We start from the raw sequence: 15,575 nt of genomic DNA on the forward strand, positions 1-15,575 counted from the left end.
GCTCTGTTAGTGTTATTACCAGGGAAGTAGTGCTCATGCAGTAGCTGATCCTGTTCTGGATTAAATGGATGAGGATATCAAAACATTTGGCATTTGCTAGCTCCCAATTATTTTGTATTCCAAGGGATAATTCATATCCCTGTGAGCACCTGCAGATCAGAAGGGCAGCCTGAGCAATGGCAAAATGAGCTACCTTGCAAACAGTGAGCACTTGACAATCAGCATTCTTGTTACTAAGCATTGCTGCAGCAATGTGACTTGGTTTTCCTCACACTCATCTTTATTAGCCAGTTCTGAACACAGATGGAGAAATGCCCCCTTACCTGTTCACCCCTTTCTGCACACCAGTAGTAAGTAACAGTAATAACCGACTGCTCAAAGTGCTGTTGGAGTCTAAAGCTTTCTACCGAATGTGAGAGTCTATTAAATGAATGACATGAAACCAGTCATAACACTTGCACATACAGGAGACTTCCCATGTCCTCAGCTCAAGCCATCGTGGGTGATTTATCATCTTTGCCTTCTGATGGTATTTTCGCAGTCATCCATCAGTATCATCCCAAACGTGGCCGGCCTCCAGCCTTCCACTCACTGTTGTATTTCATGAGTTATGACTCGACAGCTACCTCAAGTGACAAATAGCCTGCAGCTCCTAGCATGAATGCTCTGGTAGCAGCTCCAGCCAGCAAGCCCAGAGCCTGAAGCCAGCTCACAGTTGCAGTTTCTCTTCAACTCTTGACAAGTAACAATTATATGTTACTTAATAGCTGAAGGGGGAGGGGTTCTGTGTCTGTCTTTCAACAAGGAAGCCAGCAGTGGCAAAAGTCTGTTCTATTACTATGGGAACCAGAGTGGCTGGATCTGGCCATGCGCAGGACATGGGCATGGCCTGTGTGAGCTGGGAATTCTGCTGTTCAGGAGGTTCTTCCAGCAGCTAAGTCTGTACAGGCTGATGTCTGTAAAGCTGCGACCTGCAATTCATTGCAAGGGCTATGGTAGAGTTGGAATAGAGAAGTATTAGGGAAAGAAGTGTAATAGAATTAGGAATAATGTGGTCAGAGCAGCAATTGCTCCATTAGATTGCATCTGACTTCTTAAGGGGGGTTTCCACATGAAAGCCGGGGGCACCTCCTGTTCTTTCCTGAGCAAAGTGTTGTTGATGCCATCTACACATGCTCACATGAATCTTTACTGGCAACTACAGTGATAGTTTATTCCCTGCACTAAATACACAACATCTTCCTGCTCCAGGCACTGCGCTTTCCCGTCAGTGATGCACAAGAGGGCATCAGGATCCCTCAGGCTTTCAGGTTGAGACATTACACCTCCTTTACTCCTCTCCCTCCTGCCTTCCACTCATTGTTGATGCCGTTTTTCACGGAGACCAGCATTTCAGTGTGTGTCTGTGTGCAGGTGGATGAAGACATTGCTCTCCGCTATCAGAAGGTCATGGCTGAGTGGAAGGCCTGTGAGGTCATTGTGAAGCAGCGAGAGAAGGAATCCCATTCTGCCACGCTGGCAAAGTTTTCCTCAGGCAGCAGCATCGACAGCCACGTCCAGAGGCTCATTCACAGGGACTCCACCATCAGCAACGATGTAGGTACTCCTTCCACTCACCCGTACAATGCAGGCAGGGCGGGAGGGCTGGCATCTGCACAGGGACAGCCCTGGGACACAGACACTGACATTAGCACAGCTCGATCAGTCTGGAGCTACTTGAGTCCTGTACAGAATGGGAAGCTGTAGTGCCTATGTTAGAGCTCAGAGCTTTGTATTTTAGGTAGTCTATAGCTGGTTTTAAGCAGGACCTCCCTAAGAGGCTTTAAGAATCACTTACTATAGAAGATCCCTCTGTCAGCAGAGAAATAGTTTTCTAGATCTCTTTATTATAGGTCCTTTATTCAAATCCAGCATAGAGCAGAAGCTCACTATTATTAAAGCATACTTTTATTCTGTTATGTTCCTGATTGTCAGCTTGGGGGTGATTTTTTTTTGGGAGAGGGGACCTTTGTCAAGCTAAGGTAAGATGCTAAGCAGTAGAAAGGCAGACTGAATTGTCATTGCAATGACCAGATGGTTTTAGTGTTGCTGTCGCAGGCAGGGAAGCTTCACAGCTTTCCAAGGCATTTCTAATTGAAGATTATGAAAGGGGAGACATCATCACAGGAAATGGATATGAGATCATGAATTGGTATTTATTAGTTTTAGACTTATAGCCCCAGTATAAAGACAAAGCGAGGAGCTCTCAACTATTTGCATGCAGGGAAGCTCTACTCATTAGCTCCCTGCTGATTCCCATGGCTGGAGAGGTGTTTGTTTGCTACACGAATGTATTCTCCCCCATCCCCAAGCATCTCCTCTCCCCTGCCCACCCCCAGGTCTTTATCTCTGTGGATGAAACGGACTCCATGGAGCGGGACTGCAAGGGGCAGGAGGACGCCCGCTTCACCCCAGCAGCAGCAGCTGCTGCAGAGCCCCAGGCTGTGGAGTTCGACTCCCCCGACTCGGGGCTCCCATCCTCCAGGAACTACTCAGTGGCGTCGGGCATCCTGTCCAGCATCGACGATGGGCAGAGCGTCTCCTTTGAAGAGGGGGCTGAAGAAGAAGCGGGCGCTGACTCGGAAAGGACTGACCCAGATGCACCACAGCTGCAGAAGGCCAAGGCCGTTGTTCTGCAGCCTCAGGGTTCTGTAGCAGAAGAGCAGCTGTGTTCCCAGGTGGACTATTTAATGGATGTGGCTTCTGTCTGCGCTGCATCCTACACAGTAGGTCACCACTTCAGTAAAGCGCTGCTTTTCTAGCACAGGCTTGTACTTTTTTGGATAGGATGGAATTAGACAATCCCAAAGTAGAACTGCAGGTGGTGGGACCAGAACTGAGGATTGTTGCATCCAGATCTCTTCATCTGGATTCGGAGCTAGACTGGAAGTAGGACAGCAAGAAAAACTTGGGTCTTTCTTTGAGTGGGAGGCACAGTTCTAGCAGCTAAAGCTGTCCATGGGCTGGGGGTGACACACCACATGTAAGATTTCAGTGTCATTTAATTGAAGCTAAACCCCACATTGAATCAAATCGAGCCACAATCTAAATCTAGGTTCAGGGCTCCACCACCCATCAGTGTTGCCGTCAACAGATTTGTAGTTGAGGTTTTGGCCTCTCTCTGCTGAAGTTGGTCAACTGGAAATAACCCTTTGGAAACAGGACAGGCTTGGAACATTTATCAGTGACAGAGTGTGCATTGTACCTGGGATTCTTGACAGTAATAAACTATTCCAGTGTTCTTGTGTGGCCAGAGTTTAACTGTACCGTTTCTGTGTTGAGAGTGAATCTGCACAAATCCTGGAATGCTCTGATCGCAGCAGATCTAACTAAAACCCTTCTCTTCCAGATAGAGCTACTGGACACTGTTGCCTTAAATTTGCACCGAATTGATAAAGATGTCCAGAGGTGTGACCGGAATTACTGGTATTTTACTGCTGATAATCTGGAGAAACTCCGAAATGTCATGTGCAGGTACGACAGCTGGGGAAGGGAGCTGCTCTCCACAGCCCTGGCACAGTCCACACTATAATGACAGGCAAGAAGAGTCTGTATAAGAGTTCTCAGCAATGAACTAAAGAACTCTGCAGGAAGGAGCAGCCAAAAAACCCCAACCCCATGCCAGGTACCTGGTAAAACTCGGGACTTTTCCCCATAGGCTGCTGTTGCATCTGGGTTTTCCCAGACTACTGCTAAGCGAGCACTGTGTGCAGGGCCTGGTTCTCTCCATCCGAGCAGAAACCAATGCAGGCTGTGGAATACTCTGGAATGGAAAGGGCCAGAAAGTTCTCAGAGTCACACATTCAACAGCTGCTTGAGATGTGATCGCACACAATCCAATCAGACTTCGTTATTAAGCTTGTGAGGAACAGGAGAAAAATCCAGTATTAATGCATCCTGTGAGTAGCCAACTGATCACAGCCTTTTGTTCCTTCACAACACATGAAGAGCCTTCAGCAGGAGTCATGTTCCAAGAGCTCTTCCTGTCTCACGTGCTGCTCTGTCTTCATCGTGGGTTGGTTAAAAAGCCTTTAGGAATTTTCCTGGGGAAAAAACCAACGAACCAAGCATAAACCAACAGAAATACCTGTCATTTTATACTGGTATGGTGGAAGATTTGAATTGTTGTAGTTTGCTGTGGACTTCTAGCTTTATCTTTGCTAGCATCCAGAACAAGACACTTAAAAGCTTCCAATAGGAGTTGTATTTTAGGTGCAAGACACATTTTTGGGGCCACCATGCAGCAAGGGGATTTTTAATCCTGTTATCTCCTGTGTTTTCTTTCTGCAGTTACGTTTGGGAGCACCTAGAAGTTGGTTATGTTCAAGGCATGTGTGACCTCCTGGCTCCTTTGATGGTTATCCTTGACAATGGTAGGAAGGGGTTTATTGTGTTACATTTATTTGTCTCTTTAGGGAGGTCTGTCTTTAGAAATGCTGGTTCAGAAGCAGCTATAGGAGTTAACCAGGGCCAGCTCCCCAGCAGAATCAGACCTGCTGCAATGGCTAACACCAGTGTCCTGGGGACTCTCTGCTCACTCACAGACTTTCAGATGAAATTCCATTAGATTTTCAAAGCGGCTGCATCATGGCAGTTGCTGACACTGAAAAGTAACTGCAAGGTGGGTTCTTTTGAAACATCACTAGTAAAAATGGCCCAGTCAGGTACCATCTTCTGTTGCATCTGAATACATGGTGATGGGATTAGGGAAGAGCAAAGGGGAAAACCCTGTTTTTCCCTGGCCCTGCAGGTTGTTGTTTGGCTAAGGGAAGTCTCACAATTGGCAGCACTGAGTGTTTTGTGTTGTGTCTGCAGATCAGCTGGCTTACAGCTGCTTCAGCCACCTGATGAAGAGGATGAGCCAGAACTTCCCCAATGGAGGTGCTATGGACACACACTTCGCCAACATGCGGTCCCTGATCCAGGTAAGTCCTTTTAAATCTTCTTTGGAAGACGGGGCTGTAGCAGAGGCTCGGCAAGAGCCTGATGCCACCATGAAGGGCAGGAACCCCAATGGCTCCTTGTCATCTGCTACCTGAGAGCTGGGGAGGACAAGAATTGTTTCATGCAGCCCCCAACTGGTTCCTGTCACTCAGGGGACAGCATTTGCTGTCACAGTGAAGAGCGTGTATTACAGCAGCTCAGTTCATCTTAATCTGACACTCAAAACCAACCCCAAACATCTGCCTCCAGTACAGCAGCTACACACTGCAGTGACTGCTCTTCATGGCTCAGTCCAGCTCCTGTCTCTCTTCCACCAAATTCAGCTATTTGCCACTTGTTAGAAATCAGTAGGATTTGTAACTCACTGTCTGGACCTTTAAGATCACATCAGGAGTGACTGTTGTCACCTCATAACTGCACAGCAGTAACTCTTCACCCATCAGCCTGTGCCAGGCCACCCCCATCCCAGGCATTTTGCAAACACCATGCAAAAGGATGTATCTGTGCCAAGAGCTGCACTAACAGGAATGGGAGATAAAGAGCAGCCTCCACCACCTCTGACCCTGGCTACTTTCAGACCAGGTACTGACAGTGATGGTTTTGCATTTTAGATTCTAGACTCGGAGCTTTTTGAACTGATGCACCAGAATGGAGATTACACTCACTTTTACTTCTGCTATCGCTGGTTCCTGCTTGACTTTAAAAGAGGTAATAATGGTCTCTGCCTGTAGCTTAGAGTTGTGCAAATCTGTGAACAGTTCTGTGTGTTGGTCTAAATGTCTGGCTGGTGAGTAGCAGCTAGGGACAGAGGAGAGACTGTAGCTAGGAAAGTTAAGGGAACTTTCGGAGACAAACTGGCACTGGAATGAAGTCAACACTTAGAAAAGGGTGTTGTAAATTCCTAATAATGTGGTTGGAGCCAGGGTTCTGCTCAGTGCAAATCCCAAGTTGATCACGCTCCCTTGTAAGCTTTGCCACCTCCTTTCTAATCCATTTCATAACAAGGAGCAGTAGCTCAAGAGCTGTTGTACTTTGCTGAGTGAGGTATTTTATATACTGTGGGAGCACTCCAGGATCTCAGGAGCCCTGCACAAGCACGCTCACCTGCACCCACTCCAACAGAAGCTGTTCCTTGTAATCGAGGAACCATCTTGCTGCCATGCAAAGTCAGCAGCTCCTTGGAATTAGGGACTGACCTGCAAGAATCAGAAGACAACAGCCCTCTCAAATACCCTAAAGCACAAGGTGAGAGAGAAAGATGATACACAGCCATCAGATATTTATTATAAGCAACTATCTGATGGGGGGCAGTAATTGTGACTCTTAACCGAATAGTAAACCCTCCCCTTCTCCTTCATGGAGCATGGCCTGTGCCCTACATCCCAACCTCCAGGCCTCATTGTCACAGACTGGGCAGAAGATGAGCCTGTATTGTTCAGGAAGGTGAAGCTTCCATGGGCCATATCTGAATTGTGGCGTGCGTAGATCCAGTTACACACATCTGCGATCCCTAGAACCAGTGGGCCTACCTGTGCTGCTCTCACGCGTTACTGCACTTCGGGCATCTTCCTGGGGTTGAGATTGCACTATCACACCTATAGTCTTTCTTCATTTCCTTTAAACCCAATTCTGTTGCCAGACTTGCACAAGTAGTGACAGGAGTTGGCTGGGGGAGAGGAAAAGGAATCATCAAGTACTATTCATGCCTGTCTATAAGGCCTGTAAGACGTTAGTTAGAGAAGGGGAAATGGTCAATGTGAATAATCAGCTGCTCTTGTAATGTTTATTCCCATTCAGAATTGTTGTACGAGGATGTATTTACAGTGTGGGAAGTTATTTGGGCAGCAAAGCACATCTCTTCAGAACATTTTGTCCTTTTCATTGCCTTAGCACTTGTGGAAGTTTATCGAGAGATTATCCGTGATAACAACATGGACTTCACCGATATCATCAAGTTTTTTAATGGTAAGAGGCTTTAAGAGAGCTAGTTTGATAAAAAGCAAGTGATGAGAGTTTGTTCCTTCTCCCTCACTCAGACTGTCTGCATCTGGGCCATGTTCTTGCTCTCATGGCAAGCCTATGGTCATTTTAAGCTCTGAATCTCTCACCTGTTCACGTACACGAAGGGCCTAGCCTTTCACATGGTTCCCAAATATCTGACTGGGTATTTAAAAGGTCTGGAAACAATTCTGTGTAAGGACAGTAACTCACCCCATGATCAATGCTGTGGCCTTCAGCCTTCTGCTGCAGAAGCCCCAGATTTGGTTCTGGTTTTGCCTCAGCCACTTACTGCAAAGCTGTGCATGAATGTTCCCTCAAAAAACCCAACCAACAAACCCAGGCCCTGCCTAAGCTGACTGAAGTGTTAGGTGTGGAACTGAGGGTCTGAGGCACTCCAGAGCTGCTTTCTGATCTGACCAAGCTGCAGAGTGCAGGTGTGGAACTACATGGGCACATCCCTCCATGTACATGAAGCTCTTCTAGCAGTACTTACCACCTGCATCCCTGACACTCCAGCAGCAGTCCCTGCTGACAGAGGTACCAGGATCCCAGTTGGGTTCAGCTTCACAGGTTTAGACCCCCAGAGGGCTGTTCACAGGTACATGAGGTGCAGGTCCCCCATGCCAGGGTCACAGGGCACTGGTATCTCTGCAACACAAGAACTGACACCAGAAGTGTTAGATCTTGATGTCAGGGCCTACAGCACCAGGAGATTCATCCCTTACTCTATATTTAATGCTACAAACCTAACCCCCTGCACTGCTTTTGGGTTGCTGCTAACGTTACACTAAGCAAGGAATTCATGCTAATGGTACCTTAACATCAATGTTATCGGTGCAGTTCTTGGTGCTGCTGGCAGTTAAGAATGTTTGTCTGTGTCTTTCAGAAATGGCAGAGCACCACAATGCTGAGGAAATCCTGAGGATAGCCAGAGACCTGGTCTACAAAGTGCAGACACTGATTGAAAATAAGTGACAAGGACCAGGCTGTCACTGTGGGCCTCACTGGGAGCTGTGGGACAGAGCACTTCTTGCACTGCAACTGCAAATGGGGTTTTAACTGCATCTTCCATGTAATGTAACAAATATCAAAGAGATTTGTAACAGACTTGTAAAACCAGAACTTCCCTCCACCAGACAAGGTTCGTGTTTGATAGCTCCCCGTTACACTCACTTTGTATTTCTAGACAAGATCTTTTTGCATTCTCTTGCTCCCCTCTGTCCGCATCTGAGATACGAAAAGGGGGGACCTGACAAACTAGAACATTTGTATTTTGACTTACTGCACCTTTAAAGCCTGGATGCACGCTGGGTGCTGTGCCAGAACCTTCCGGGGGGGTGTGGCTGGATCCAGCATCACTCAAGTGTTGCACTTGGGTCCTTGGAGGAGCACTTGGTGGACTCCTTGTCTGTCTTGAACAGGGAAGAGAATGTGTATGAGCTCCTGTTGCTAAAACAGTTGGCTTTGTATTTAGCAGAGTACTTAGCAGCAATTAAGGGTACCAGCTGGAGAATGGCCTTAAACTACATAACATGGTTAATCCAAGCAGTGCAGATCTGGCACCATAAGCTAAGATCATCACTCAGCCTCTGCTGACCCGTTCACGCTGTTGAGTCTCCATGGCCTGCACTCGCCTTTGTTTTCCTTTGCAAACTTACTCTGTGACTGTCCCCAGAGGACAGGACCTGCCCAGCTCAGCACCTGGGAACGGCTGCGTCCCTGCTCGTGGCAGCAGCTCCCATGCTCCTGGTGTCTGTGCAGAGCACACGAAGCTCAGCCCCTACCTTAGAACAGAGCAGAGCCTGGCCCCCTCCAGGTGACTCCTTGTGTGCTGCTCTCCACCTCCTCCTGCTCTGCAGAGCTTTCCCGGAGGAACTTCCCTTGGGATCTGCCACCTCCACCTGGGTGCTCCCTGCTCCAGCTGATGAAGCACTTGGAAGCGTTGCAGAGGATCCGGCCCTGCTGCTGCAGCAGGTGCTGGTCTGCAGAGCATCCACACGCCCCATGGACCTTCTGTGCTGCTCCATCCCCTGCCTGGCCACACGCAGCCCGCAGCAGCAGCCGTGTCCTGCAGAGAGAGCAGAGGTGCCTGTCAGGTACCTGCAGGCCTGGTGCTGTCCCAGCACCCCGCATCAGTCATCACCAATCTGCTATTTGCTGTCCCAGGTGTGCGGAGTTTCCAGGGCAACTGCGGAGCTCACGGGGACTCGTGCCCTGTGCTCCCAGGAAACCAGGGGTAAGCGCTTCAAATATTCCAAAGTACCCACCCCTGCCATTAGAACCTCAGTGATTTAGGGGGAAAAACCGAACCGCCCCTGAACCTGGATCTTTGTGTTTCTGCTTTTCTGGGTTTTTTCATGTGTTTTCTTTTCTCCTGGTGAGCAGACGGGACACAGGTGCCTGCCACTGACCCCTGCAGGGAAAGCAGCGCTGGGCTTGTCCTGCTCACACAATGGTTTGGCTTGAAGGCACCTGGAAAGGGCCAGAACATCCAACCCCTGCCAACCCCCCGAACCTGGGTTCAAAAACCTGAGGGAGAAAACCAAACACCAAACCTGATGCTCCCTGTGGCTGGAGCAGCCTCCAGGCCGAGCCTGGAGTTCTCTGGGATCAGGGAACAGGAGTGGGAAGGATGAGCCCCTGCGGTGCTGTGCAGGCAGCTTTGGGAAGGGAATCCCTTTCCCAACAGTGCTGGAATCCCAAGAGCAGGAGCTGCAGGGGTAAAGAGTCAGGATATGCTCCAGTGCCTGTGCTGAGAATGAGGGATGCTCTGGCTGGGATCATCCTGGCTCTGACCGCAGCATCACTGACAGGGTCAGCCTGCGCTGGGGGCCGGATCCTGGCAGCTGCGAGGGCTCCAGCGCGCTTCAAGTTGTGTCTGTCTGGAAACTGAAATGGGGTTTGTTCAATGACACAAGTGAGGAACCCTCCACCTGCCAGAGCCCCAGGAGGGGATGTGACAGAGACCCCTGCCCTGCTTCCCTGGGGTGTTCCCTTTGGTGGGAATGTGCGACCCAGCTCCGGTTCCCCCCACAACAAAGGGATCCCTGTGAACTGCACTGTATTTGTTACACCTTTCTGTCCAACTGTACCTATCACTGGTGTGTATTATTTATTTCTGGGGGCAGCAGACTCTGCTCTTTGCTGCTCCCTTATTTATGTTTAATGTAACAGATGAATAAATCCTTTATGGTCACAGCATTCCATGGAGCTCGGTGCAAGTGATTCCTCTCCCTCCAAGGCAGTTCCAGGGACAGAACAGGGAGTCCTAAGGCTGGGGCTGGCTGGGAAGAGATTGCAACACGCAATCAGTGCAGGGGCCGCTGTACCAAGTGGGTCGCCGCCAGCGCCCTGCCCGTGGCCCCTGGATGACTCTAAGGGCAGGGTTAAGCTGTGTATCCTCAGAGGCCTGGCCTGTGGCTGCCTCAGCCCTGGGGAAGGAGCAGGAGCAGACACAGAGCTTCAAATCAAATGGGGTTTAACTGAGATCTGGGGGGACCGGGGGGGGTCCTGTGGGAGGAAGCTGAGGATAAACTGGTAAAAGCCGCAGCCACTGCCCTGCTCCAGGGTTAACCTGGACACGGGGGAGCCGAACACCCCAAAACCCTTCCCAGGGGCAGCCGTGGTGGCTCTGAAGCTCTCACCAGCGCCTGGAGGATGCTCACGGTACTGAGCCCCCCCACCCCGCACAGGAGCCCTGCTGCCACCACCGAGGTTGGAGCTGCCCAAGCTCTTACCGGGCTTTGTGGCCACGTTCTGGAGGCACGGACACCGGGGACCCTGGGACTCAGCTCCACCACCTGCAGGAGAGAGCATTTAGACCGAGTTAGGTGAAGGCTGGGCCAGGCTCCGTGCTCTGTGTCCAACTCCTCATCGTACCGGGGGGCCCTGCGACCCCCCTGCCCAGCGCATCCACCACGGAGGAAGGACCCCAGAGGGGCTGGTGCCGCGGGGGTGACACGAGCACCGTCCTATGGCGGGGGGAGCCTCACCTGAGCACCATGATCAGGGCACAAGCATCGCATCCAACACCCGAGTTCCCATCAGTCCTAGGGGTCCTCCAGACCTGGGGATTGATGACATGCGCCAGGGCTGGAGGGAGAGCGCTTGCTCCCTGGAGGAAGTCACAATGAGAGCGAAGGAGCTGCATGCAGAGCCCAGGGAGGAAGATGCAGACTCCTGGTTCAGCTTTCAGTGCGTGTTTATTTCAGTTTTGTATTTACTTCAGGCAAGTGCTTATTACATGGGTATTATTCATGTTGGATACCTAAGTTCTGGAGCATGAAGAGCCAGTATAGTACAGCTGAATAGTAAAAACACGATATGTACAAAATTAGTGGGGTTTTTCACAGATGTATCCAAACACACCAAAACCTTTAGAGCCTAGGTTGGGTTGTTTCAGCCAGTTGGTACCACAGTGCCACGTCCTCTCCACTGAGGCAATCTGACCTCACAACCAGCATCTTCAAACATCCCTACTGCAAATGCTTTTAGCCAAGAAGGGGGCTCCCAGCAACAAGAGGCATGGGGGGGACCTGCGCCCACCACGCTCCTCACCCAGCGATGCCTCAGCTGGTGCTTGACTGGATGCAAGTAAATCACTGGGTGGATGCGGAGTGCTCGGATTCTGCCCCTGCCCAGACCGCACTGCTCCTGTGTACGGGCAAGGGCCGGGCACTGGGCTCTCGGCACCGCTGGGCTGTGCTGCTGTCGGCATCGCGGGCACTGCCCATAGGGTCCCAGTGCAGCCGGTGCCTGCCATGAGAACACGGAGCGCAGAGGAGGCGCCAGCAGCCAGGGAGGGACCCACAGCAGCGTCCTCACACTCAACTCCCTGCCACAGCACAAGGAGGGTTCGAATTGATGGGGCTCATCCTCACCTACAGCAGAACCAGCCCATGACCCCTTCAGGGTGGGTGAGGAATCCAACCCCTGCCCCTCGCACGACTGTCACACTGGGATTTCTGATTCATGCACAATCTGCACTCAGGATGAAACCCGTCCAGAGCAGACACAGGCGACACACAAACACCAGACACGAGAAAGCCTTGCAGCGAACGTCTACACGTGCATCAACAGGCGTGCACAGGGACCACCACGAGCAGCGAGAGCCTGAGCTCCACCGAAACCACTCAAAGGCTTCGTACAAGTTTTTTTTGTTGTTCTTTTGTCAGAGAAGGCCACTTTTTATAAAAACAAAGAAAAAAACCCAGACAAACTGACCCCCAGCAGCACCCTGGACACACACAGCTCCAGCGGGATGCAGGGGATCCCTACCCGGATGAACTGACTCTGTGCAGCTCTAGAAGAGCAGGAGGGCATTGCCCCATCCAGCTCTGTGCTCCACCACTAACCCAGCTCAGACCTGAGCCCTCCTTGCCCTGCCACCCACCATCAACCCCAGCACCGCCACACACACACGGGCAGAGCCCCCATGGCGCTGGTTTGGCTCCAGCCCCGCTCTCCCGGTGTCCCCCCCACACGCAGCCCCCGGGCAGGCAGAGCAGGGACCCTGCGACCCCCTGAGCACAGCGGGAACCCCAGCAGCACCGCGGGCACCGGAACCTCCCCTCAGCCACTGACCTGCTCCTGAGTTCACATGGACCCGGGAGCCCAGGCTGAGCAATGGGGCTCCTTCCTCCTCCCGATCCAGCCCCGCTCCTCCCTGGGCTGCTGAACGAACGCCCTTCAGACAAAGCCTCGAGTCCTTCCCACAGGGTCTTCTTCATCAAACAACAATGCACGAGAAGTGGGTTTGGTCAAAACCTGGCTCTGGAAGCACGAGGGCATCGTCCCCTGCACCCATCACTGGGATGTGCCAGGTCCATTCCGCACGCACACGGCGCTGATGGAGGAAGGGTCAAGCGCTGATGGAGCTGTCGGCAGCGTGACACAAGGCTCGGGAGCACGCAGGCTGCGAGGTCAGGAAGCACAGAGATGGACCCAGGGCCTGCCCTTGGTGGGAGCATCTCCATTAACTACAGCCCCGGAGACAGCTCTGATGGGACAGGAGCGTCTTCTTGAACCTACTCCATAGAAAACCCATGTGCCAGCTCTGTGCCGTGGTTACCGACAGCTGACACTGTTCAACAGAAGAGACTTCTTGTAAACTTTGTATTTATTGACTTTTTGGGACAAATTAGATCTCGTGAACCCCAAAGTGTACAGATATATATATTTATATATAGCTTTCTCCATAGGGAAAACATGTCAAAGGAGGAGACGCTGGTCAAGTGCCCCTTGTTATACAGTACTGAACATGAGCGTTGGTGTAAAGCTGAAGTTCTGAGCAGCAGTGAGAGACGTGGGCACGGGAGAGCTTCACTCAGCTCTGTCCCCACAGGACAGAGAAGTTTGCTAAAACCAACAGAAAATCCCCAGGAAAACACTTCTGGTGGCCATGGAAAAGGCAGAAGGGACCGGGGGGACCCAAGACATCCAGACCAGCTCAGGGCTGGCTGAGCAGGACAAGACGTGTTCAAGGTAGGGGTTTGGATGTAAGAGCATCACAGAACTCCCCAGGGAGAGAAAAACTGGCAAAGATGAGGGACATGGACATGAGCAGGGCAGTGACACTGGTACCTTTAAATCACAAGGGAGCAGAAGATGAGGTCAGCAGCATCCTTACAGCCAAGGCCATTAAATAATCCACCAGGAAGCTCATTCACCTGCAAACGGGAACTCCTCGCTCCATCCTGTAAAAAGGATTGTGGAAAACAGAGCAGCTCTGTGCCTGGCTATGGCAGAAGAAGATACAGGAATAAGAAGCCAGTGGGGTTGAGGTGGGAACAGAGTTTTCAGCACACGAAGCGAGCTGTCATTGCAAAACTGCTTTAGGAGAGCTGGACCAACCCACACGGGCTGACCCTGCAAGTCCTGTCAATGTGGGACATGGGGGGATGAAGGGACCCTCAGCCAATGCTCGTGTGCCAAGCCCCAATTCCCAGTCCAGGGGTTTTCTCCTTCAATGAGCTCAGCCACTCTTGACCAGAAACCTCCTGCCTCCACGATGGTGTTTTGTGAGCTGGAACAGTGAAGAAGGCAGAAAGATGCTTCCTCCCCATCCTAAAGCTGCTGCAGGAGGCAAAGCCAAGCGGTTCCTCCTAAGAAGGGAGATGATCCTGTCGCAAATACACAGTGTTCAAGAGTTTCTGATGAGGAGCAACTGTCCCGATCCCGAACGCTGATCTCCAAGGTGCCGGCACACAGAACACAACATCCTCAGGAAAGCACCTGCGAGTACAAGGAGACGACGCTGCCAACACCCAGTGAAACAAACCCGGCTCAATGTGGTTCAAGGATAAGGAGTCCTTAAAGGTTTGTCCACTCTGCTGTGGAAACGGTGCCAGGAACACTCGATGTGGGGGAAAACAAAAAGTGGTAACCAGGGAGCACCCAGGGCTTTATGAGTGAATCTGATGCAGTTGTCAGCCACGTCTGACCTCTGTTTGCAGGAATCACCCTGCCTCCAGCACAGTTCAACCACAGCACGGGTGCTACGGAACCGGGGAGCTCCTGAACGACACCTCCAGCACTGTCCTCCGAGTCCACAACGAGGCCCAAGTCCTGCTGCAGGCACTCCAGGCAGGCTGTGGAGCAGGTCATGGCCCAAAAGACACAGCAGCCAGCACAGGGAGGCGTGCGCCTGCTCAGCCCAGCCTCACCTCCTCCTCTGCACGGGCAGCACTTCCAGAGCGTTCCAGGGCAGCTCCCAGCAGGCACCATCCTCATCCTGCCCATGGAAAATGTCCACTGGCTACAGCAGGAATTTTGCCTGCACTGAGGACTGTGGAGCGCTGGGTTTTGGGAAGAGGAAGACGGAGCAGAGACCATTAAGAGCAGTACTCACTACACACAGAACAGCGCAAGGGCCAAACAGCCAGCAATGGAACACGTCCTAAAGCACCCTCTCAGAGAGGCTGCAAGTACCAGAGCCACACCACATCCCTCCTCGTGACTCCACGGGAGTTTGCCATGGACTCCAGTGCGATCTGACCTAACCACTGGACGGGATGGAGAGGGTCCCTTGGGACGAGGGGCTCTTTGGCGCACGTCTCTCTGTAAGACACGAGTTACACGCACTGATCTCCTGGAGTACACCATTAACCTCTCGCACTTTGGAGATAACCACATCCACATTTATCGCTTTCTAATCCACTGACTCCCAACTAAATCACGGTCAGCTGAGGAACAATAGCAACGAAAGTAACCCACGCAGCGAGCGTGCTTAACGTCTGCTGGTTCCGTCCCAGGCTCCGCTCTATCAGGCCGCATTCACATACTCAAGTTGCCAGCACAAAGTACCTGCCTCTGCAGAACAAGAGCGAACTCAAGAGCCTGGAAGCTTGGGACTGGTGGGAGGAATCCCAAATGGGAAGTGCCACATAAAGAGATCTGCAAAGCCAGTTATTGCAGCAGCAAAACCAAACCCCAAAACCATGCAAACAAAGCATCGCCAACCATCGGAACACCAAAACCATGCTCGCTGTGACACGGCTGTGCAAGTCAGTTATAAAACTGCCACGAGGGAAGTCCGGTTGTGCATTCTTTTTCCTTTTATTAGACAGGACAGAGAATTTCCTTAAAATGCC

General features: G+C 51.4%; 1 protein-coding gene and 1 long non-coding RNA gene across 6 annotated transcripts in view; one reads left to right on the forward strand and one right to left on the reverse strand.

The window, feature by feature from the left end:
- SGSM2 (small G protein signaling modulator 2) overlaps window positions 1-8,296 on the forward strand; it is a 43,938-nt gene extending 35,642 nt beyond the window's left edge. For 4 of the 5 annotated variants that reach the window (XM_080629747.1, XM_080629750.1, XM_080629751.1 and 1 more), the window contains 8 exons: window positions 1,414-1,596; window positions 2,379-2,765; window positions 3,389-3,513; window positions 4,330-4,412; window positions 4,855-4,964; window positions 5,595-5,691; window positions 6,781-6,948; window positions 7,871-8,296. In XM_080629747.1, coding sequence (XP_080485873.1) covers window positions 1,414-1,596; window positions 2,379-2,765; window positions 3,389-3,513; window positions 4,330-4,412; window positions 4,855-4,964; window positions 5,595-5,691; window positions 6,781-6,948; window positions 7,871-7,959 — 1,242 coding nt within the window. In that variant the 3' untranslated portion in view covers window positions 7,960-8,296. The remainder of the gene's footprint in view (window positions 1-1,413; window positions 1,597-2,378; window positions 2,766-3,388; window positions 3,514-4,329; window positions 4,413-4,854; window positions 4,965-5,594; window positions 5,692-6,780; window positions 6,949-7,870) is intronic. The other variant, XM_080629749.1, reaches the window with a different exon arrangement.
- LOC308227281 lies at window positions 3,499-8,901 on the reverse strand. The gene is made up of 7 exons (XR_013958025.1): window positions 8,769-8,901; window positions 8,272-8,396; window positions 7,478-7,646; window positions 6,513-6,649; window positions 6,088-6,179; window positions 3,669-4,082; window positions 3,499-3,565 (listed from the first exon to the last, which is right to left on the reverse strand). It is a non-coding gene; the product is annotated as an uncharacterized lncRNA (long non-coding RNA).
- Between the last annotated feature and the right edge of the window lie 6,674 nt (window positions 8,902-15,575).

Source organism: Psittacula echo, assembly GCF_963264785.1.
Source record: "Psittacula echo genome assembly, chromosome: 15".
Taxonomy (NCBI): Eukaryota; Metazoa; Chordata; class Aves; order Psittaciformes; family Psittacidae; genus Psittacula; species Psittacula echo.